At 39.6% G+C, this 23,853-nt stretch overlaps 1 protein-coding gene across 1 annotated transcript in view; it reads left to right on the top strand.

Moving 5' to 3' along the window:
- The first annotated feature begins 8,586 nt into the window (after positions 1-8,586).
- LOC140463271 (coiled-coil and C2 domain-containing protein 2A-like) overlaps positions 8,587-23,853 on the top strand; it is a 128,575-nt gene continuing 113,308 nt past the window's right edge. The window contains exons 1-2 of the mRNA XM_072557028.1: positions 8,587-8,649; positions 12,670-12,823. Of these exons, the coding sequence (XP_072413129.1) occupies positions 8,587-8,649; positions 12,670-12,823 (217 nt within the window). The remainder of the gene's footprint in view (positions 8,650-12,669; positions 12,824-23,853) is intronic.

Here is a 23,853-nt window from a genome sequence, read left to right as displayed (position 1 = left end):
TTCTACAATGACAAATTTGTTCCCTCTACTGTTTTCTCACAATTACTGCTAGATTTTGGTGGACAATTTAGACAAATATTCGACATTCACAAACACAAAAACATTAGATTTAAGGTAACTATTATTGATTTAAAATTGTTAAAATTATTGGTTCAAATTGCTGATACACTTCACTTTCATTTAAAGTCATTGTAGAGTGGACGGGCAGATAATGTGAATTTAGCATCAGTGGAAATCATTGGAGTGTTGAAATTTTTACTGGTTTAAAATGACTGCATTCCTATTCCATCTATTTATATTTCTATATCAGTATCCAACTCATTCATAATGTGAATAACCGAGTCCCTACACAGATCCAAGAGGGACACCAATAGTCACATCCCACCAATTTGAGAGCGTACCTATTATCCCTAAATTCAGTTGCTGGTCACCTAGTTTCCCAGCCATGTCAGTAATTTGTCCTCAATTACAGGGGTTTCTACCTTAGTTAATCGCCTCTTATTTTGAAATTTATGAAATGCCTTCTGGAAGTCTATTTGAACAACATTGATAGACATTCCCCAGTCCACTATCTTGGTCATATCTTCAAAAATGGGATTTGTTAGACATGATCTAACCATCATTAATCTATGCTGGAACTCTCTGATTAACTGAATTTTTTTTCTGTCCTTGATTATAGACTCCAATAATTTCCCCACCACAAAGTTAGGCCCATTGATCTGTTATTCCCTTGTTTTTCTCTTATGCCCTTCTTAAAAAGCAGACTGGTGCACTTTTCCGATCCTGAGGGACAACCTCTAAGTTGACTATGTAAGTGATATGAGAAGCTAATCTTTAACTTCTGCCTCTGTGACAGTTGAGTGATTGTATAATTTAAGCTCCTATAAATTTGCATTTCATAGTATAAAAGATTAATCTTCAGATGCAAGAGATAAATAGCCCCAGATTCTCACTCCCAAGCCAAGTGCATAGAATTTGGAAATTTCTCACTTCAAAACCTTACATGGGAGAGGTTGTCCTGAATTGTCCGACTTTTGCTTCAGAGTGGTATTAGATTGGATAGACATGGGTCCGCCAGCTCTGAGAATAATAGAGGTGAGGTGGCAGGCCATGCACAAGAACATATCATTGTAAAAGACCAACCTGTAAGGTATTCCTGCTGTGAGGCAGGATGTTGATTAATATGCTGCTGGCCCTAAGATGTGACTTTAAACCAGAATCAGGTGAGCACTAGTGGTAATAGTTGTCTAACAGGTTGCTAACTATGGAAAAGATGGGCCCTGCTGGCCTTCCATAGGAAAATATCGAGGTTACTGCCACCTATTTTCTTTGTTGTTAACAGGCATATGATACACTGTTAAAGAACAGCAACATCAATCGCTGAGAATATAATTCTTCGGGGTTAACTGATAAACACCACATGCACATACCACATTTCACCCACCTCTCAGATTATGGCATGTAATTTACTATTGCCCAGGATATTCACAGTTGGAGACATGATTTGTGTGTGTAAGCAAATATATGCTCTGTTTGAGACAAATCAAAGCCTTACCTGCCCAAGATTATTTTCATCATTGCAACAAAAGATGCTAATTGGGCTAAGTGCAAGACCAGTGCCCCATTTCAATGATGTGAGCTTCCACATCCTGTTTGAGGAAATCTAGGATGCCAACATATTGTATCTAACTGACTGGCAGAACCCGTTCACAATCACAAAGAGGATACAGCAGGAGAGAACAACAAGAGACAATGACGCATTTTGGATACAGTGCAAGAAGAGGTTCCGTGACTTGCTGTGCTCTGCCACTGTGGGTTGTTTGTATCAAAAATGCACAGAGGTCATAGTGGTGTTTAAAATTGGGAGACTGGGCATATACCTCTCCTTTAGCATAAAGTTTGTACATTCAAGCCTCTCTTGTATGTGCGCTCTGTAATGGGCAGTAATGTCAATGTTCTTTGTGACGTATTATACATCTTTATCCAAATGATGAATTAGGCAATAATCAACTTTCAGAGATTTACACAGGTTTATTGTAAATTTATAGTATAGTACCAACATTAGTTTTCACCTTTCCTTCTGGACCCCTTCACTGTGCAGAAACCAATTTCCTACTAGGAATGAACTCAGCTCTTTTCTTCCTTTTTCTTGTATTCAAATATGCTTTTAAGCATCATAGAAAGGTTACTTCTACCACCAAATCACCCATGTTCTGTTTTTCTTTATCCTCTACAACTAAATCAGCCATGTTTCTGAATCAATTACCAATATACATGCCATCGGGACAATTCAATGACACCAAACATGAGGGAAAGGGAGATGTTGTGATTATAATGAAGTCAGCCAATATGAGTTCCCTGATTGGGCTGTTAATCTGGTCCAATCAGCGACTCCTGGCTGATAGATGAAAAGAGGCGTATGGGGGATTCCGACTCTCTGGGTGCTGACTCTGATGAAGTTGCGTCAGAGTCAAGGATTTTCCACAGATAAATAAAGGATGACTTGGTGATGGGATACTGGCCTCTGTGGAGTTAGTTAAGTTGTGACGAGAGTGAGATGAAGTTTGATGTAAGAAGTACAGAAATGGCCCTGCATAGGTAAGAGGCATGTGTGATAGTCCTGAACAAGCACATGGACCCATATGCAAGCTGCAAACTCACAAACAATATGGGAGCAAAATATGCCCTGCTCCTCGGAACAGTCAGAAACATTGCCAGAACCTGTGAGTTCACCCTCTCCGTTAAGTGTTGACAAGACTTCTGATTCCGAGATGGACATGACGGATGTACCCACAAGGCCAACTTTGTTGACAGAAGAAGAGATTGAATTTCTATTGAGGCAGTCCTCGTGCAAGAAGTAAGCTCCCGGGCAATATATGCCGCCTGTATTGGGCAAGAACCTGATCCAGTGCTAAAACACTCCAGGATGCTCTCCAAGAGAAAGGGTGGGTCTACGTCCTCGGACTCAAGGGGTGAAATGTAGTGAATGTAACAAGGTCAGCCAGCTGGTCCTCATAGAGAATGAGTTCCCTGATTGTGGCTGTTAATCTGGTCTAATCAGGGAACCCTGTTTGACAGATAAAAAGATGCGTGTCAGAAATTCTGACTGTGTGCGCTGACTCTGACAATGCTGTGCCAGATTGAAGGACTTTCCATGGATAAATACAGGGTGACTTGGTGATGGGGTACCAGCCTTGTGGAATTATTTCTATATCAAGAGGGAAGTGATTAAATTAAATGGGGTTGAAGGGGGAAAGAATAGATTCCACACCCTGTGGTGCCCAGCTTTCTCTCTCTCTCTCTCTCTCTCTCTCTCTCTCTCACACACACACACACACACACACACACACACAAACACTCTCGAAAGGCATTGAGAACATTGTGTGCTCCCTCCTGAAAGACACCCAACTGAAAATGTAATCGTGGAAGAGGGAAAAATTAGTGAGGCATAATGGCCTCCTCATGCCAGTTTCTTAGATCTGTTGATGGCAACTTTGGCAAGGCCCAGGAGCAGGCCCATGAGGAGGTCCACCAACTTGCCTACCACACTCTGCACCGGGTGCTCCAAGACGAGGAGTATAGGCTGAAGTGCAATCAAAAAACACCAGAATGTTTTTCAAATAACTATAAAGGGGGTACAACTGCCCAATAGAACTCATCTCTTAAATTAAAAAATCTATTGAGAGCTTGCAATGCTTAATCATTTTCTGAGCAGATCTGTTTGAGCTTAAAGGGATTTGCATTTCTCACTCTACAGACTCACTCTGGTTTAAAAATATATATGTACACAATGGTACATTGTTATTAAAAAAAAACCTATATTCCTGCTTTTACATATTGAGACATCCCTCTTCAACCTTTAGCAGCTTTTCTTTGGAGGCATTCTTCATAGTGAAACATTCAAAATCTAATGACAATTATCTCTTTATCTAAGCTTAAAGATTGTTTTCCTCTCCAGCATCTACTTTGAATTTTAGGCTTTATCTATATGTAGCCCTATCTCATTCACACATTTTGAAGATTGCACATCATCCTACAAAGACTGATTAGCAACACAATATTTTCTTGGTCTTGTTCTTTCAGTCCCTTTTACATTTAATATTTCCTTCAAGAACTTAGACAAATAGAATGCCACGTCAACAGCGTCAACTTGAGCTAGAGTTTCAATAGCCAATGCACCCCTCAATACTCATTTTATATTCTTTATTTTTCATGCCAAAGGGAATCTTTTCCCATTCTTTTCCCAAAAGGTATATCACAATCTCCTGCACTGGAAAATCCATTGACATGATTTAATGCTTTGCATCACTAAAAATGACTGAATCATATTATTGGGATCACCCAAAGCTAGTAACTTCAGTACACACTTCTCTAATTTCAATTTTTGAAAGTTTTATTTGCTCGTAAGAAATCTTCCAGTTTTGGATTTTTTATAGCCAGACAAAGTTTCAATACACCAAAACTTACATCTGGTCTGGTCTTTGTGCCTAACAAGTTGAGCTGTCTGACAAGACTCCTCAGCAGTTCCATCTAATCCCTAGTAGCTGTTTCATCTTTTTGTCCAGATATGGTATGACTAATTGCAATAAGATTGGCATTTTCTGAGTAAGGCTCTTGGTGTAGAACTGAAGCTGACTCATCCTGCTTAATTTTCAATCCCAAGTAGTTAAAACTCCAGAAGCTTGATTGCCAGTTTTGCATTTCTTTCTGACTTGATTAGGTATCTTCAAAGTAATTGGTGGCCCTACACAAAAGATTGTCACTATGCATCAGAACAATGCTCGAATAGTTTCTATTTTAACACCAAAAGAATGCTGCATTCAGTTGTGAACACTCCAACATTAACATAGAAACAGAAGAAAGGAGCAGAAGGAGGCCATTCAGCCCTTCAAGCCTGTTCAGCTATTCATCACAATCATGGCTGATCGTCCAACTGAATAGCCTAATCCTGCTTTCTCCCCATAACCTTTGATCCCATTTGCCCCAAGTGCTATATCTAGCTGCCTCTTGCATACATTCAATGTTTTGCTATCAACTACTTCCACAGGTAATGAATTCCACAGTCTCACCACTCTTTGGATGAAGAACTGTTTCCTCATTTCTGTTCTAAATGGTCTACCTCAAATCCTCAGACTATGACCCCTGGTTCCATAGGGAATATCCTCCCTGCATTTACCCTGTCTAATCGTGTTAGAATTTTATAAGTCTCTATGAGATTTCCCCCCTGATTCGTCTGAACTCCAGCAAAAACAATCCTAATCCAGTTAATCTCTCCTCATACGTCAGTTCCACCATCCCTGGAATCAGCCTGGTAAACCTTTGTTGCACTCAGCACACAATATTCTAGATTCTGGAGTTACACAATATTCTAGGTGTGGCCTCACCAAGGCCCTGTTTAACTGTAACAACATATCCGTGCTTCTGAAGGCAGTGAAGGCCAACACACCATTTGCCTTCTTTTCACCAGTTTCCTCATTTCCCTTCCCCCCACCTTACCCCAGTTCCAACCTTCCAGCTCAGCATCGTCCTCATGACTCGTCCCATCTGTCCATCTACCTTCTCACCTATCCACTCTAACTTCCCCTCCGACCTATCACCCTTCGCCCCACCTCCATCCACCTACTGCACTCTCAGTTATCTTCCACCCAGCCCCAGCCCCCTCTCATTTATTTCTCCATCCCCGAGTCTCCCAGCCTCATTCCCGCTGAATACCTTTTGCCCGAAACTTCGATTTTCCTGCTCCTCGGATGCAGCCTGACCTGCTGTGCTTTTGCAGCACCACACTCTTGACTGTAATCTCCAGCATCTGCAGTACTCACTTTTGCCCATTTGCCTTCTTTACCTGCCCTTACTGAAAAATACCATACCCTGAAACATAATTTACCCCATAAACACTTTTATATAATTTCCAGAGCTTCCTCTTTATTCCTAGTGCTTCCTTGGGGGGTTATAAGAATACATGCCTTTCAAGCAGGTCACACTTCCAAGAAAAGATTATTAAAATGGCTGAAATTATTTTTAAGATTACTTTCCCAGCTGTATGAGAGTCTGTTTCCCCCAAATATTCCTCAAAGCGTTAAGATACCAACCTAAACATCCCCCAAAATTCTTTCCAATGAATTTCCCACCACCAAAATCTTGAAAAACATGAAAAAGTAATCTCTTTGTGGAGGTCATTTGGGCAAAGTAGATTCATGAGTTGTTTACAGGCTAGCAGAATCAGGTAACTCAAAAATGGAGGCCATGATAACGGAAGGTGCAAACAAACTTAGAGAGAAAAAACAGTTTTTTAAAAATAATTGGGTAATGAACGTACTGGTCACACTGGCTCACTGTTCTGAGGTATACAAAACAAATCTGACCAGTCTGCATTTTTCACAAGTTTTACTGGTTTTTCCTGCTGGGAATCTAAGGGAATATATTAAAACTGGCTAAATGTGAAGATGTGGGACAAGAAACAAGCACCATGGATTGGCAGCAAGGGGTATGAGATTAGAAAACAAGAAAACACGGTTCCAGTAGTACCTAAATTTAGCTTGCTAAGTTCCATCTAGTAGGACTATTTCCATACAGATCTATATTGTGATAGAGCAAGTTTACCACTATCGTCAGCTTCTGAATATACATGAATTCTTTCCAGTTCTGTAATTCTTAATTTAGCCTCTTTTACCATGCTATCTTCCATTGTAATAGTAACCACAAACACTATTTGATCATAGATTTTTCTACTTTTATCTTTTATCTGAAAAGGCTCTCCATTACCCAAGCTACCCAGTTGCCTTGTCTGGCTGAGGCCTCTTTCTTCACCATGAGATCTCTCTGGACTACTCCTTTCAGAATTCCTGCCAGATATCTGCTCTTCTGTGTACAACCTTTTCCTCCCAAAGTATATCTCCTGAGTCAGTACTGGAACCGTGTTTTCTTGTTTTCTAATCTCATACTCCTTGCTGCCAATCCATGGTGCTTGTTTCTTGTCCCACATCTTCACATTTAGCCAGTTTTAATATATTCCCTTAGATTCCCAGCAGGAAAAACCAGTAAAACTTGTGAAAAATGCAGACTGGTCAGATTTGTTTTGTATACCTCAGAACAGTGAGCCAGTGTGACCAGTACGTTCATTACCCAATTATTTTTAAAAAACTGTTTTTTCTCTCTAAGTTTGTTTGCACCTTCCGCTATCATGGCCTCCATTTTTTGAGTTACCTGATTCTGCTAGCCTGTAAACAACTCATGAATCTACTTTGCCCAAATGACCTCCACAAAGAGATTACTTTTTCATGTTTTTCAAGATTTTGGTGGTGGGAAATTCATTGGAAAGAATTTTGAGGGACAAGATATATCTATACTTTGAGAGACTGAGTAATCATGAATAGTCATAGAAATTTAGAAAATAGGAACATAAGAAACTAGACCATTGGCTCTTTGAGGTTTCAACACTAATCATTAAGATCATGGCTGATCAGTAAACTGCTCCCACTTCTCCCCCATATTCTTTGATCCTTTTAACTGCAACTCCTTCTTGAATTCATATAGTATTTTTGCTTCGATTTGGTGGTACCGGTGTTGGACTAGGGTGTACAAAGTTAAAAATCACACAACACCAGGTTATGGTCCAACAACTTTATTTGGAAGCACTAGTTTTCAGAGCTAGTGTTTGCTTCAACAGATTTCTTTTATAGCAAATTTCACAGGCTCACCACTCTCTGGGTAAAATTTCTCCTTATCTCAATCCTAAATAGTTTAGATTGTGACACCTGGTTCTGGACTCTTCCATCATTGGGAACATTATTCCTGTCTAATTTGGTTAGAATTTTATAGGTTTCCATTAATAATACCACATTCTTAGCTTCTAAGGAATATAAATATACTTTAGTAGATTTCTCCCATTTTAAAGTTCTGTAGAATCTTTTATTGTCTGTTTTATTTTTTGTGCAACATTTCTTTCATACTCCAACTTCTCCCTTTTATTTAAAGTCATCTTTTGCAAGTTTCCAAACTGTTCAAAATCATCTGGGGCACAATTAATCTTTTCGGCATTGTACCTCTTCTCTTTCAGTTTGATACTATCCTTAACTTGATTAGATAATTAAGGATCGTGCATCCTTCTCATTGTATCTTTCTTTCTAATGGAATATATTTTTGCTTAGAGTATGAAACATCCCAACTGTCAAGCAGCATGTCTGTGTGTCTTTATTAAAGTGCACCTCAATATGACAATTCTGATAGCCTTTATTTCTGGCTGACCAACAGACATGGCAAAGAAAGGCATAGATACTCTGAGTATGCAAGTAGATGCCCTCAGGTGTAGCTTACTCCAATCCATGAGCGGGGCACCTACTCTGTTGTGTACAGTGCCCTTGCATCAAAATTTCAATGCTAATTCCTGGTATGTTCTGCAATGGTGTGGCTACTAATCATCCTCCAAGTGGATCAAGAGGTACCATGAGGATCATGAGAGGTTGGAAAATGTCAGATGCCAATTTCCTTGGATGAGTGAGCATGCATTTGATGCCCATGAATCATGCCCTGAAGTGCTGTTTGGAGCTGAGCAATTTGGAGGCTTTTCACAACCAGATGTGATTTGAGATGGCCAGGTACCCATGTCTTCCATGTCAAGATTTTTCATCATTTGGTTACTTTGTACATTTGGTAAGATAGTAGATTAATAGTAATGAGGAGAGTTGTGCAATAATGCTTTCAACAAGCTGTAATCTCTTAACTGGCAACTCACTTCTGCCTGACGAAAAGCTCACCTCACTGCCCAAATGGTACATAAAAGATACAGCATGTTGCTCCCAAATTCGAGATAGGTATTCTGGACTTCTTGTATAATTTTGCCCCAAATCTTGCCATAGGTGGTGTAATTTAGACCCCTATAAAATTTTGCCTATTGTTTTCATTCAATATTTCAGTGCAGTATTGTCTGCCTGCTATCATGTACAATTTTAAAATGGTGGGAATAGAAGTGCTTTCTGTTGAGATGATTGAAGAGATTTTCAGTGGGTCTTATCACTGCTATCTTACCATACTGCCAAATATAATGATCTGAATCTTGTGGTTCTCATTTCAGGGATATACTATTGAGGGCCACGATAATTGAAATGTAGGTTCCTGGGAGCCCACTTACATTGAGGTAGTTGAAGAGATTATCAGTGGGTCTCATCAAACAATGTGGATGCTATGACATTGACAAATCTGTAAAAGAAGACATTTTTCATTGCTGTCTTAACATATTGCCAAAGATAATGATCTACATCTTGTCATCTCATTTGAGGGATACATAATTGAATTCTGCAATAATGGAGATACAGGTTCCCAGGAGTCCACTTATGCTTGAATCAGAACTTGCAATCTACCATTTTCAACTCTAATCAACCAATTCTGATGGTCCAGTGCCTCTCAGTGCCCAAACTTGGGCTGTTTGCCTAGTACTTAGGTCATCATTTACACTGAGATATTTAGGGCTGCTCCTACCAGATGTAAAGCCTGTTTGGGAAATAAGTCCTTTGGACCAGTAGGAATATCAAAACACTTCTCCTCCACCCCCAGTTCTGCTGACACATGCCAGTAAACTCAATTCATTAGTTTCACCACTGTGGAAGCAGAATGGATATGATGTAGGAGGGCTGAGCAGAGTCAGGAGCAGATGAGTGAGCTGGATTGGGTAGTGCAAAGCCACTCATAGAATTTTAGAGCACCGAAAGGGGCACTTCAGCTCATCAGGTCCCTACTGGTTATCAAGTGTTTATCTGTTCTAATCCCATCTTCCAGCACTTAACCTGTAGTCATACATCTTATGGTACTTTAAATAATCATCAAAATATTTCTTAGATGTTGTTCCCACCTCTATTAGTATTTCAGGTAGTGACCTCCTAATACCAACCACTCTTTGGGCAAAATGATACTTCCTTAAATCCCATCTCAATTTCCTGTACATTATATCTATGTTCATGGTTATTGATCCCTCTACCAAGGGGAAAGTCTTCCTCCTACATATCCTATTTATACACCTCATAATGTTATAAGTCTCAATCAGGTCCCCACTGAACCTTTTTTGCTTGAAGGAAAACTACCCAGTCTATGTAATCTTTCATCATACCTGAATTTCTCCAGCCCAAAAACATCCTGGTGAGTCTCCTTTGCATCATCTCTAGTGCAATCACCTCCTTCCTGTTGTGTGGTGACTAGAGGTACATATAGTATTGCAGCTGTGTCCTAACTAATGTCTATACAGCTCCATTATAATCTCCCCATTCTTGTATTCAATATCAAGTATTCCACATGTCCTGTTATCTTCAAGGATCTGTGGGCATGCACATTAAGGTCCCTTTGATCCTCTGTTCTTTCTAGGGTCCCACAATTCATTGTATTCTCTTTAATCTTGTTAGTCCTCCCAAGATGTATCACTTCATAGTTTTCATTTGTCATTGTTCTGACTATCTGACCAGCCCATGCATATTATTCTGTAGTCTAAGGCTTTCCCCCTTACTATCTACCATACTGCCAATTTTTAAAATAATCAATGATTCCATTGGGCAGGTCTAGACTATTTGATTTGATAGTGGTGGGTCTGATCAGATCTAGGGGCGATGAGCGAATGCTTGATGGAAGGGAGCTAGAATTAAAACAATGATGAAAGATAAGATTAAGATCATTCACTGGTCACTGAACTGAAGGCAGATCTCAAGGAGTAGAGTTTCAGTGGAATTGAACCTTGCCAAAGGATCTCACAGCAGCCAGAAAGTTAGTTCCCTGCAGCATACAAAAAATGTTTTTTTTAAAATAGAGTCAGTAGCTGAACTATAGCTTCACAGCTTTCAAGAAGATCCTGGCCAATAAATATCCCGTATCTCCTGTAATTGTAGCTAGATCACCTATGAGTGACTGAATTGAATCTGTGATCTAAAAGTAGAATTTATTGATCATTTATTATTTATATTTGTTCATGGGATGTCGATGTTGCTGGCTAGGTCAGCTTTTCTTGCTCATTCCTAATTGCCCAGAGGGTAATTAAGAGTCAACGACATTGCTGATGGTTAGAAAGGAAGTTCTATTCTCCAAACTTCAGGCAGCTGTGTGTAGCCACAAGTCATCAAGCAATAGATGCCATTATATCTTATTGTTACATTAGCATGCACAACCCTTTCATGCTTATTTCCTTAATAAAGTCCTTATACAACCTGCTGCCCTAGTATTCTATAAGAATGCAGTCAATGGCTGAGTTGCATGCTCCTTAATTGCTTCGCAATTCCATTCAGTTGCTCCATCTTATCCTGCTTTTCCTGCATGAAAGCAATGTGCTGGTACCTGATCCAGGTCCAGGTGTTTTGCACTATGCAAAATACTTAAAGGCATTTGCAAACTGTCTAAATTGTTTTCGACGAAATTTCTCCGAGAATTTGTTGTGGTAGATTTGATGAAGTTCTGCTTCATCACGTAGGCATAACTCTGATTCAGCCAAATGAACTCATCATAACCATCTAATAAAAACTGAAACAAATGTGGATGCTGTAAATCAGAAAGAAAAACAGAAGTTGCTGGAAAAGCTCAGCGGGTCTGGTAGTTCTGAGGAAGGGTCACCAGATCTGAAGCGTTAAGTCTGATATCTCTTCACAGATGCACCAGACCTGCTGAGCTTTCCCAGATTTTTGATTTACAGCATTTGCAGTTCTTTCGGTTTTTATTTAGCATTTAACTCACGGCCATATCTCTTCTAGGTATGCCCACCTTGAATAAGTTCTGCACCTCCGTCTGATAGGATTTCCATTTCAGTCTTTTTTCTTGTCCATCAACATTAATTTCACATTCAATCCTGATGTTTGACCAGGTATTTGCTAAAGCTTGTTTCCACAGCCACATTATATTCCTCAGTGATTGCCTCTGGCTCAGACTCACTCACTTGGATTCCAACCGAAGTTTCAGCCTTAGTGCTTTGAATCCACCTAGGATCACAAGTATCTCAGTGATGTTTAATGTGTTGTTCTGTGGAAAGTTCACTGGACCCAGAATGTTAACTCTGATTTCTCTTCACAGATGCTGCCAGACCTGCTGAGATTTTCCAGCAACTTGTTATTGTTTATAACCATCTAATAATTAATTTTATGCCAAACAATGGTCTTTATGTCAAGGTTGTTAATTTTGAAACAGCTTCATAATTTTAGGTCATCTGATCCATCAGCTATTGCAGGTATCAGCTTTGTTAACTTCTTCAGTCAGTCAACATGTGTGCCTACCACATATCAAAAACCTGAAATACGAGATGAAACAGATTGAATTTTGTGAGGTTAATATATTAATAACTCTCCTTTGAAAGGTCATCTGGTTTAATTGTTACAATAGAGGTGTGCACCTGCCAATTCTGCATTCACATGATAATTCAAACAAGGGAAATCTGAGGAGTCATTTCTACATTTTAAAATTCTAGTGTGTCAGTTTTGCAAAATCTATCTGAACATCTGTAGTAAGAACATATATACGATATTTAAAAAAAATAAATTATACCCGTCATAGCATTGAAAAGAATCAAAGTCAATTTTTGAGAAGCTAGATAAGTTCTGAAACTATTGACTGAGCAGCATTGAAGGATTTTAATTTTTTGTGATTAATGGGACCAAAAATGTAGTGTGAAACATTTCTTCATGCTAACAAGTTAACTTCTTATTTTTATAGATTTATGAATTAGTGAACAAAAATATCAAACTACTGGCAAAGGTGTATATACCCATTCCTGATGTAACCACAATTGCCAATACTGCGGTTTTGGAAGAAGTAGAATTTGGTAGTGATGAGATAGTAACAACTACTCATGAAGGAGTTGGAAGTAGTAAGTATCTCTTTCGCTTCTTTCCTTTAATGTTGTTGTACTTCATCCTAAACTACTACTTGGTGTTTATCTGGATTATGGTTATTTAGCAGTAGATTGAAATCATAATCAAATCAAATAAAATATACTCTTAAAGGCTACTGCCTTCAAATCTACCACAAACTCTGCTCTGAAATTCTCCTCCTAGAATACTGATACAGGGTCCATTTAAGAATTGCCAGACATCCGGTCCTGTGATCTTGAAGTATTTTAATTTTCACAAACATCATACAAAGTGCTTTGTTATGTGGGTAAGAGCTATTAGTTCATGCAATGAGACTTTCATCCTGTTTCTTTTCAATAATCAATACAGTTGATAACCAAAGGTGAATACTTACAATCTTACCTTATTTGAGAAGACACATTTACAGCTGTAAGATTGGAATTTGTTTCCAAAGGTAAAATAGTGGGATAGCAGATTTGATCTCAGCGTGAGACTTTGGAACACAGTACTTTACTTATGTCTGTATCCTCTAGCCACAAGTCACAAGCACACAAACTGATACATATCAGTCACAGCATAACAGCCAGTTGCCAAAAACAGCTGATTACTAATTAGTGCTGACGGCTTCCTCCAAACTTTTCTGCTCTTTCAACCTCTGCAATTATGGTAAAAGGGCATATCACTCAGGAGTAATCATCAACATCCCACTTGTTACTAGATCATTCTGGGAAGGAATGACATAGGCTTTCATGTGAAGATGGTCTGATAGAGGTAAGCACAGTGCATGGTGCAGCTTCTTGCCTCAAACTGTACACTTTGGCAAACATCCTCCCGTCTTTGAGGGATTCAAGTTGCCATAATGTTTCCAGACCATGGGGCTGCTTTTTCTTTAGAGAGTCATGACTGGTAGTGATCTAACCTGAGGGCCATCACACCTTAGGCAAGGTGAGAGGTTGAAAAGGAGAGTCCTTCATGGTAACCTCAGGCATTATGAGGATTGAACCCATACTGCTGATATCACACTGCTTTGCAAGCCAACTGAATGAGATAAGCACTAGGTGTGATACAAATGGCACAAGTTGGCAAAATTAATTAGATATGGTGGAAAAGATGTAGTAAGCCCCAAGCTGAAGAGAAATATTAGCTCCCTCCAGATTTATTGAGGGCAAGAATCTAATCATCTGGGACCCAGATTATAAAGATTAACAGTTCCAAAGCATGAAAATTTTTTTGGAGTAGTTGAGTTGAAGGTTTTATAGATAGCAGCAAGTGTGGAAATTTCTCTAGACCATCGTCTATGAATACAGGGACAGGGGAGCTCAAGGGGATTTTGCCTACGCTAAATTCAGGTTAATACAGGGAGAGTGTAATATTTCATAGAACTGTTAATCTGAATCCAAGCCAGTCAGTGAGATACAAAATTAAGTCTTCTTTCTTTGTGGATAGAATTTATTAACTATTTGTCTTTTAAAAAAATCAACCTGTTCAGACACATTGTAACACTCCCCTGGGTTAGCTGGGACTTGAACCCAGGCTTTCTACCCAGAGGTAGGTGCACTACCACTGTGCCACAACAGCCATAATAACACTATACAATCTTAATTATTTTATAATCAACCTGTTTGATTAGAACAGATGAGGGTGGAACCCAGATCTCCATTAGAACAGGGACATACCACTGTGCCACAAGAACTCTTAAGTTCTCAGTTAAAGTTTCATCAACATCCATTGTCTCAAAGAGAATGGTTATCCACATAATAATCTATGGACAAGCGGTTCTCAAATTCCCATCTCTTTAGTAATTCAGGTAAGCATGATCTAAAGCTTCTATTATTCTATTGCATCTATAGCTTCTACTTGTTACAATATTTCAGGAGGTAAGGTACTTTTAACCACCCTTTATATTTTCTTGCATTCCCAAACCAACAAACAACAGTTATTTTTTCCAATTAAGAATCTATTTTAGGAGAAAATGAAGTCTGCATATCCTGGAGATCAAAGTCAAGAGTGTGGTGCTGGAAAAGCATGGCAGGTCAGGCAGCATCCGAGGAGCAGGTGAATCGATGTTTTGGGCATAAGCCCTTCATCAGGAATGAGCCTCATTCCTGATGAAGGGCTTATGCCTAAAACATTGATTCACCTGCTTCTCAGATGCTGCCTGATCTGCCATGCTTTTCCAGCACCACACTCTCAACCAACATCTATTGTACTCAAATAGCAGTCTAGAAGATTGGCATGTGAAGCACTTTAAAAAAAGATGAGCTTCATACCTCTGGGTCACTCAAGGTTGGAAACTTGCATGTACATTTTTAAAATTAATCTAATTAATGTTTTATTTGCTCCCAAGACTTCCTCAACACTAGCATGTTTCATCATAGTTTTCAGCTTCAATATGGTCTTACCAAATGCTGCCTGAACTGCTGTGCTCTTCCAGCACCACTAATCCAGAATCTGGTTTCCAGCATCTGCAATCATTGTTTTTACCAAATGCAACACCTCACATTTATATAAATGAAACTGCATCTGCTATTCCTTGGCCCATTGGCCTATCTGACCAAGGACTTAACTAGTTAGCTTCTTCCCTTGATAATATCATCTTTCTAGAAAGACCTGCCTTAATTTATCAAAATGTGATTTTAAATTTTTGAAGTATGTTGATCGATCTCAAGTCACACCTGAGTTGTGCTGTGCAATATCTACTTCTATATAATTAATGAGCCTGAGGTCTGACTTCAAATCTTGAATTTCCTTTTTATTGTATCTATATCATATTATCCAAATTCTATAGTATAGCCCCACAGGCAATAATTAATGACTTCCGGTTTCTGTTTGTGATACCAATAAAACATCGCTTGGGCTGCTTTAAGCTGAATGCAACCTACTTTCACTAAGACAGACCTACCTGAGAAATGCCATATGCCTTTGCTGCATTGTTCAACCCTAAAAACACTTGTTTATTTTCCATAGCTTTCTGAATATATCATCTGTTTCAGTAGGTGGTTCCAAAAATACAATCCTTTGAAACTTTTCACCCTGAAAAAACATAGCTTTTGTATTGATTGACTTACATTCCCAGGAATATGTTGCTAAAATACCTAAGAAGATCAGTTTCCTTGAAGTAGAGCTAATATCTTGATTTTTCTTAAAATTCCTGTGCCACAAGGCTGGCTGTAATCTGTCTGGTATACAGTGTATACATCAAATTCTTTCCAGTTGTCCAATTTGTTGTTTGGAATCCTTTTTATACAATTTGTTCGCTGTCACTAAAACCTGTCAATTCTAAGGGCTCCTATTTGTCATTGTATTCCCAACCTATTCAGTAATCCTTGTTCTTCTTAAACTGTTACATGTACTTATCATGTTCTACTACAATAATGTCTCCCCCTCCTACAATCAGAACTCCTTTTATAAGATTGTGATCTAATCCTAGGATTATGCTCACTTTCAGGTCCATTTGTAGGACTTCTGCTGTGTTTTCTGACTTTTCACATCTCTACCATTTTTTTGGCAATCCATGGATCTAATCTTCCATCCCTTATCCATATTTCTGACCTCCCTACAATGTTGACATTTCTCATTCTCTTGTACTTCTGGCATAAATATTAATTTGGTGTCAACTTTTAGTTGTTGCCTATATTCAAATAGCCCTTAATCTACTATAATTTGTCCTTCAAAACTGTCCAACGTATGTGTATTTGAATAGATGGTGCCTCTTCATTTCCTATGGTTTGTTCAGTCTCTAAATATGTAACCAGTGCCAATTAACCTTGTGAATGCACTCTATTAGCAATTCTGTAAATGACTATTTTTGAATCATTCTCTCTAACTTTACACAATTTTTTCCACATTTAGATTAGATTAGATTACTTACAGTGTTGAAACAGGCCCTTCGGCCCAACAAGTCCATACCGACCCGCCATAACCCGCCCAGACCCATTCCCCTACAATTACCCCTTCACCTAACACTACGGGTAAGTTAGCATAGCCAATTCACCTGACCTGCACATTTTTGGACTGTGGGAGGAAACCGGAGCACCCGGAGGAAACCCACGCAGACACGGGGAGAATGTGCAAACTCCACACAGAAAGTCGCTTGAGGCGGGAATTGAACCCGGGTCTCTGGCGCTGTGAGGCAGCAGTGCTAACTGCTGCGCCACCGTGCCGCCCCCTATCTTCTGTAACATACCATATCTCCTGGATATAAATTTATTTCTGATATCCTTATATGCCAAGCTTTATCCAATGCTTTAGTCTTAAAAGCTGCCTTCTTTTCTGCATGCACAACGTTCAGTCAGTGGAGCTGACTGTCACGCCTTCAAAAGCAATGATTTCTTCACAGGGACTGCCCGTGTCAGTGGGTGTTAAGTTACAACTTGGTGGTTAGCCAGGAGCTGTCCAGACCAGTTTACTTGTCATAGATGCAATTGTGCATGCCAGTATTAGTAGGAGTTACCAAGCCACAGTTCTTATTGTAATTATGTTCTGGGTTCACACTGCAGACACTCTCCATTGTGATGTATAGTATTACCATTGTAATAAAATTTGGAATAAAATTTGAATAGATCAATTGATTCAAAACTAAGCATACATAGGGCATTGTGGACCATCAGCAGAATTGTATTCAACCATAATCTGTAACCTCATGGCCTAAGCATATCGTGTCACTTTGCCATTACTATTATGCAGGATGATCAATCTTGGATTATTGAAGAGTGAGGAAGGCATGAAAGGTACAGCACTAAAAATTCCTTAAAATGAGGCATCAATCTGGTGAATTCAGACTAATTGCATGCCAAACAATAGAAGCAGTATGCAATAGATGTATTTCCACTAACAACAGATCAGATCTAGGCTCTGCAGTCTTGCTACATTAAGCTGTGAAAGGGTGTGGACAATTAAACAACTAACAGGAGGGGTCTCTGCAAGTATTTCTATCTTTTATGATAAGAGAACCCATGATTACCTCCCTGGTGACAGGGTTAAGGATGTTTCAGAGAGGCTGCTAGACATTCTATAGGGGAAGAGTGAACAGCATGAAGTCATGACACATATTAGGACCAGCAACATAGGTAAAAAATAGATTAGGTCCTACAAGATGAGTATAGGAAATTAGGATTAAGTTTAAAATTAGCACCACAAAGGTAGTTGTATGAGGATTAATATCAGTGCGATGTGCTAGCTAACATAGAAATAACAGGCTATATCAGATGAATAAGTGGCTGAAGAAATGGTGTAATGAGAGTGATTCATATTCATAGATACATTGTGATGAGTACAAACAGGACAGGTAGCATCTGGGCAGGATCGGGATGAATATTCTTAGGGAGGTGTTTGCTGGTACTATCCAGAACATCAGGGAGGTAGGAGTCTGAGCAGGGAGACGGAGAAAGGGAAACAAGGATAGAAATGCAAACATACAGTTGGTAGAAAAACCAAGGGTGGAAAACAAATGAGGCCATAGGACAAAATAGAGTTAAGATCACTAACAAGGTTAATAAGGCAATTGTATCTTAATTCATAGAGCAGTTGCAATAAAGTAGACCGTTTAACAGTGCTTAGATATGTATGGTTATGATATATTTGCTATTATGAAGATTTGGCTGGAGGGTAACCAAGGGCGGGAACTGAATATCCAGGGTATTCATTATTGCCAATTATTCCACCTCCATGGTAGTATTCCTAGTAAAAGAGGAAATCAATGTGCTAATGAGAAAGGATATTGGCTCAGAAAATAATAATGTAGAGATAAGGAACACCAAGGGATATAAAACAATGATAGGAGTTGTTTAGAGGCTCCCAAATGGTAGCAGAAATACAGGGCAGGCATTTAATAGGAGATTACAGTCATATAATCCCTAGAGTGCAGAAGGAGGCCATTCACCCCATCTAGTCTGCATCTCTGAACAGCAGCCCACTCAGACCCACCCCTACACACTCATAACTCCATATATAGTTTTTACCATGACTAACCTACCTAACCTGCATATCCCTGGACACTGTGGGGCAATTTCTAGCATGATCACACCACCTAACCTCTTTGTACTGTGGGGGGGAAGACCATGCAGACACAGGGAGAATGCACAAACTTCACTCAGACAGTCACCCAAAGCTGGAATGAAGCCCAGGCCCCTGGTGCTGCGAGGCAGCAATACTAGCCACTGTGCGACCATGCTGCCCTATTAGAGATGCATGTAATAAAGGTACAATTGTGTTTATGGCTGACTGCAATCTATGTATACATTAGATGAAATAAAATAGCTGTAATATTATGGGGCAGGATTTCCCAAAGTGTATTTGTGATTTTTTTTAATAGCAATATGTTGATGAACCAATCAGAGAGTGGAGATTCAATATTGCATCCAATCTGCGAGTGCTGCCTTTGAATCTCTAAGGATGAGAGTCTTCCGTGACGTCCATACTGATACAAAGACTCTTTTGTGTAAGGCAGCCATCCTGCTAACTCTTCTTTACTTTTCAGAAACTTGAACTGTATGTAGACACCACCTTAAGACCCTTGAAAAGTATCATCCATGTTGTTTGAGATGGATTCTCCATTAACCTTGGAGGGTATGCATACTAATATCAGCAACTTTGAAGCAGCTAATACAACCAGCATTGAGGCTACGATCATCAGAAACTATCTCCACTCGGCTGGCCATGTGCTTAGAGTGCCTGAGTTCCAACTACCAAAGCAAATCCTCTTCATCCAGCTCAAGGAAGGCACTTAAATGAGAGGAGGACAAAGGAAGTATTTCAAAGATTTTCTGAAGCTTTCCCTCAAGAAATGCAAAATAAATGTCAGTGCATGGGAAACCCTCATTCAGAAGACTTGGAGAAACTCCCGCATGAAGGGACACAGTTCTTTGAGAACGCTCATTACAAGAGGAAGTTCAGAACAGGAACTAGAGAAAGAAATGACAATGATCTTGAGACTAGAAACACCTACCAAATGTGATGTCAGCAATACAGCTCTAGGATCAGGTTCAACAGCCACAAAAAGACACAGAACCAATGACCAGTAATACAGAATTTCCGAGTCAGACAATCGTACTCATTAACAAATGATTGCTGACAACGGTGGCATTGAGAAAACATGTTGTGAGGGATCCATTAGTGAAGAATTACTATAAAATAGTAGAATTATTCATTAAGTTGGAGAGTGAACAAGTTGAATATGAAACTAGAATCTGAATCTAAATAAATGGACCTACAAGAGTATGAAGTACGGTTGGCAAATGTGGGTGGCACAGTGGTTAGCACTGCTGCCTCACAGCGCCAGAGACTCGGGTTCAATTCCTGCCTCAGGCGACTGACTGTGTGGAGTTTGCACATTCGCCCCGTTTCTGCGTGGGTTTCCTCCGGGTGCTCCGGTTTCCTCCCACAGTCCAAAGATGTGCAGGTTAGAAGAGTTGGCCATGCTAAATTGCCTGTAGTGTTAGGTTAAGGGTATGGGTGGGTTGCACGTCAGTGTGGACTTGTTGGGCCGAAAGGCCTGTTTCCACACTGTAATCTAATCTAAAATTCTAGTTTGGGAAATCTTAATAAACGAGTTAGCAGCACATAAGCAATGGTTAACATTTAAGGAATGAATATATGATTTACAATAATCATTTATTTCTAACTGGCACAAAATAAAACAGGAAAGGTGGCTCAACCATGGGTCACAAAAGGAATTAAGGATAATATTAGAACTAAAGAGGAGACATTTCAAATTACGAGAAAAAAATTAGCAAGCTTGAGTACTCAGAACAGTTTAGAATTCAGCAAGAGAAAATAAAAAATATTGGTCAAAAGGAGAGAAAAAACACAGTATGAGAGTAAATTTGCAGGGAACATAAAAACTAACTGTAAAAGTTTCTATAAATATGTGAAGAGAAAAAGACTTGGGAAGACAACAAAGGTCATGTACAATTCAAAATTTATAATGGGAAATAAAGAAAAGACAGAAGAATTGAGCACATGCCTTTGTTCTGTCTTTACAAAGTGAATGCAAATAATTTCCCAGAAATGTTAGGAAACCAGAGGTCTAGCAAAAGGGAGAAATTTAAGACAGGAGAAAGTGAGGACTGAAGATGCTGGAGATCAGAGTCGAGAGTGTGATGCTGATGAAGGGCTTAGGCCCAAAATGTTCATTCTCCTGCTCCTTAAATGCTGCCTGACCTGCTGTGCTTTTCCAGCTCCTCACACTCGACTCAGAAATTTAAGACAGTCAGTATTAGTTAAAAAACCGGTGCTATTCAAAATGAATGAATTTACATGTTGACAGGGCGGCACGGTGGCTCAGTGGTTAGCGCTGCTGCCTCACAGTGCAGTCCAAAGATGTGCAGGTTAGGTGAGTTGGCCATGCTAAGTTGCCTATCGTGTTCAGGGATGTGTAAATTAGGTGCATTAGTCATGGGAAAAATGTAGAGTAATACAGTAGGAGGATGGGTCTGGGTGGGATACTCTTAAAAGGGTTGGTGTGGACTTGTTGGATCAGGTAACCTGTTTCTGTTTCCCAGGACCTGATAACCCACATCCCAGTGTATTACTAAAAGAAGCAACTCTAGAAATATTGGACGCATGTGGTCATCTTCCAAATTTCTGTAGTTTCTGGAGTAGTTCCTACAAATTAGAGGGTGGCAATGAAAATCATCTATTTAAAAATGTACAGAAGAAAGATATCCAGAATTATGGATCAGGTCGCCTAACAGCAGTCGTGGGAAAAATACTTGAGTCAATTGCAAAACACATGGTAACAGTACATTTGAAAAACATTAATGGAATTAGATAAAGTCAGCTAGGGTGTATGAAGGAGAAATCATACTTAATTAATCTTCTGCAGTTTTTTGTGGATAAAACTAGGAAAGTAGATCAGGAAAAACTAGTAGATGTGGTGTTTTTAAATTTCAAAAAGGCTTTTAATAAGGTCCGACCTAAAGGCTATTTGGAAAAATTAAAGCACATGGGATTAGGGGTAACATACTACCATGGATTGAGAATAGGTTGACAGAGAATTTGGTTGACGGAAACAGAGAATGACAATAAATGCTTTTATTCCAAGTGGCTCACAGTGACTAATGTTGTACCACAGGGATTAGTGCTTAGGAACCAACTATTCACCATAAGTATGAATGAATTGTATGAGGAAACCAAATGCAATATTTTCAAGTTTGCTGACAACACAAAACTAGGTGTGATTGTAAGTTGTGAGGTAAATGCAAGGAGGCTCAGGCCAATTTGGCCAAGTTGAATGAGTAGGCAAACATATGGAAGATGTAGTGTAATGTGAATTTTTTTTAGTGCGACAAACAGAAAGGCAGAGTTTTATGTAAATGGTGCTATACTGGGAAATGTGGATGGCAGTCATAGAGTTATAGATATGTACAGCATAGAAATAGACCCTTCAGTCCAACTCGTTCATGCCGACCAGATATCCCAACCCAGTCTAGTCCCACCTGCCAGCAACCGGCTCAAATTCCTCCGAACCCTTCCTATTCATATACATATCTAAGGAGTGGATAACAATTTTGGTAGGAGGGTGAATAGCCATTATTGGGGACTGTTAGTGGTTAGCAACGTATTGTGTAATAGCAGACTATGTGATGGAGACTGAGGATTGGGGTAAAGACATGGCAGAGCTCAAGCCCTGAAGTTGTTAAACTCGGACTTGAGTCCAAAAGGCTGCAGGGTCCCCAAGCAAAAAACAAGGTGCTGTTCTTCCAGCTTGTGCTGGATTAGAGAATCAGTCATGTTCTTGCTGATAGTGGAGCAGGTTCAAAGAGCTGAATGGTCCACCCCTGCTCCTGATTTCTATATTTCCATAACCTCGAACATCAGTGCAAAAGACAAGGCTAATGCTGTCTAGTGGCATATGCTCATTAACAGCTTGGTCCTTAATACTCAGTTGGTGTTTTGTCAGGGTTATTGAGCTCCTGTCCTAATCACAACCTTGGTCTAAACATGGGCACAAGAGCCTGAATTCGAGAGGTAAAGTGACAGTGGCAACATTTGTTTGAGTGTAGCATCAAAGTGCCCAAGCAAAAGTCAGGGAATACTCTCCAGAGTCATACCTTACACAAAGGAAGATATGATTGTTGGAGGTGAATTGTCTCAGTGTCAGAATATTAATACAGGTGTTCCTCAGGTTAGGGTAGTGTCTGAGGCCCAATTATCTTCAGCTGACTCATGACTCCCCTCCAAAGTGGGAATCTTCACAGTTGTTTGTATCGTATTTCGCATGTTCACAACTCCTCAGATATTAAAACAGTCTGTTTCCATGTGCAGCATGTGGTAGCAGCTGTGTCATTTACAAATAGCAAATTTAGATTACTTACAGTGTGGAAACAGGCCCTTCGGCCCAACAAGTCCACACCGACCCGCCGAAGCGCAACCCACCCAGACCCATTCCCCTACATTTACCCCTTCACCTAACACTATGGGCAATTAGCATGGCCAATTCACCTAACCCGCATATTTTTGGACTGTGGGAGGAAACCGGAGCACCCGGAGGAAACCCACGCAGACACGGGGAGAATGTGCAAACTCCACACAGTCAGTCACCTGAGGTGGGAATTGAACCTGGGCAGCAGTGCTAACCACTGTGCCACTGTGCAAAATTACTGAGGTACCTTTAATAGCACCTTTCGAACACAAAGGTTTTAGTATTTAGAAGGACAAGGGCAACAGATGCATGGGACCACCACCACCTGCAAATTCCCTCCAAACCACATGACATGCTAATTTGGAATTACCCATTCCTTCACTGTCATTTGTTCACAGTGCTGGAATTTTCTTTCAACTGCATTGTGGATACATTGACAACATATCAACTGTAATAGTTCAAGAAAGCGGTTTATCTTTCTAAAGGGTAATTGGAGATAAACATTAATGCTGGCTTAGTTAGGGATTTCCACATCTCATAGATATTTTTAAAAAAATCACTAACCCTTATGTGGCATGGGTTAGGGCTCTGAATTTCTGTTGGAGCTAGGTTCCCAACCCAAATTGAAAAACCTGCCCTTAAATCTGGTGTCTTATACATCTACACTACACATTTCTAGTACTT

This window comes from Chiloscyllium punctatum, chromosome 38, assembly GCF_047496795.1.
Source record: "Chiloscyllium punctatum isolate Juve2018m chromosome 38, sChiPun1.3, whole genome shotgun sequence".
Lineage (NCBI taxonomy): Eukaryota > Metazoa > Chordata > Chondrichthyes > Orectolobiformes > Hemiscylliidae > Chiloscyllium > Chiloscyllium punctatum.
The sequence above is the reverse complement of the archived record's forward strand: the minus strand, read 5'-3'. Positions and strand labels throughout refer to the sequence as shown.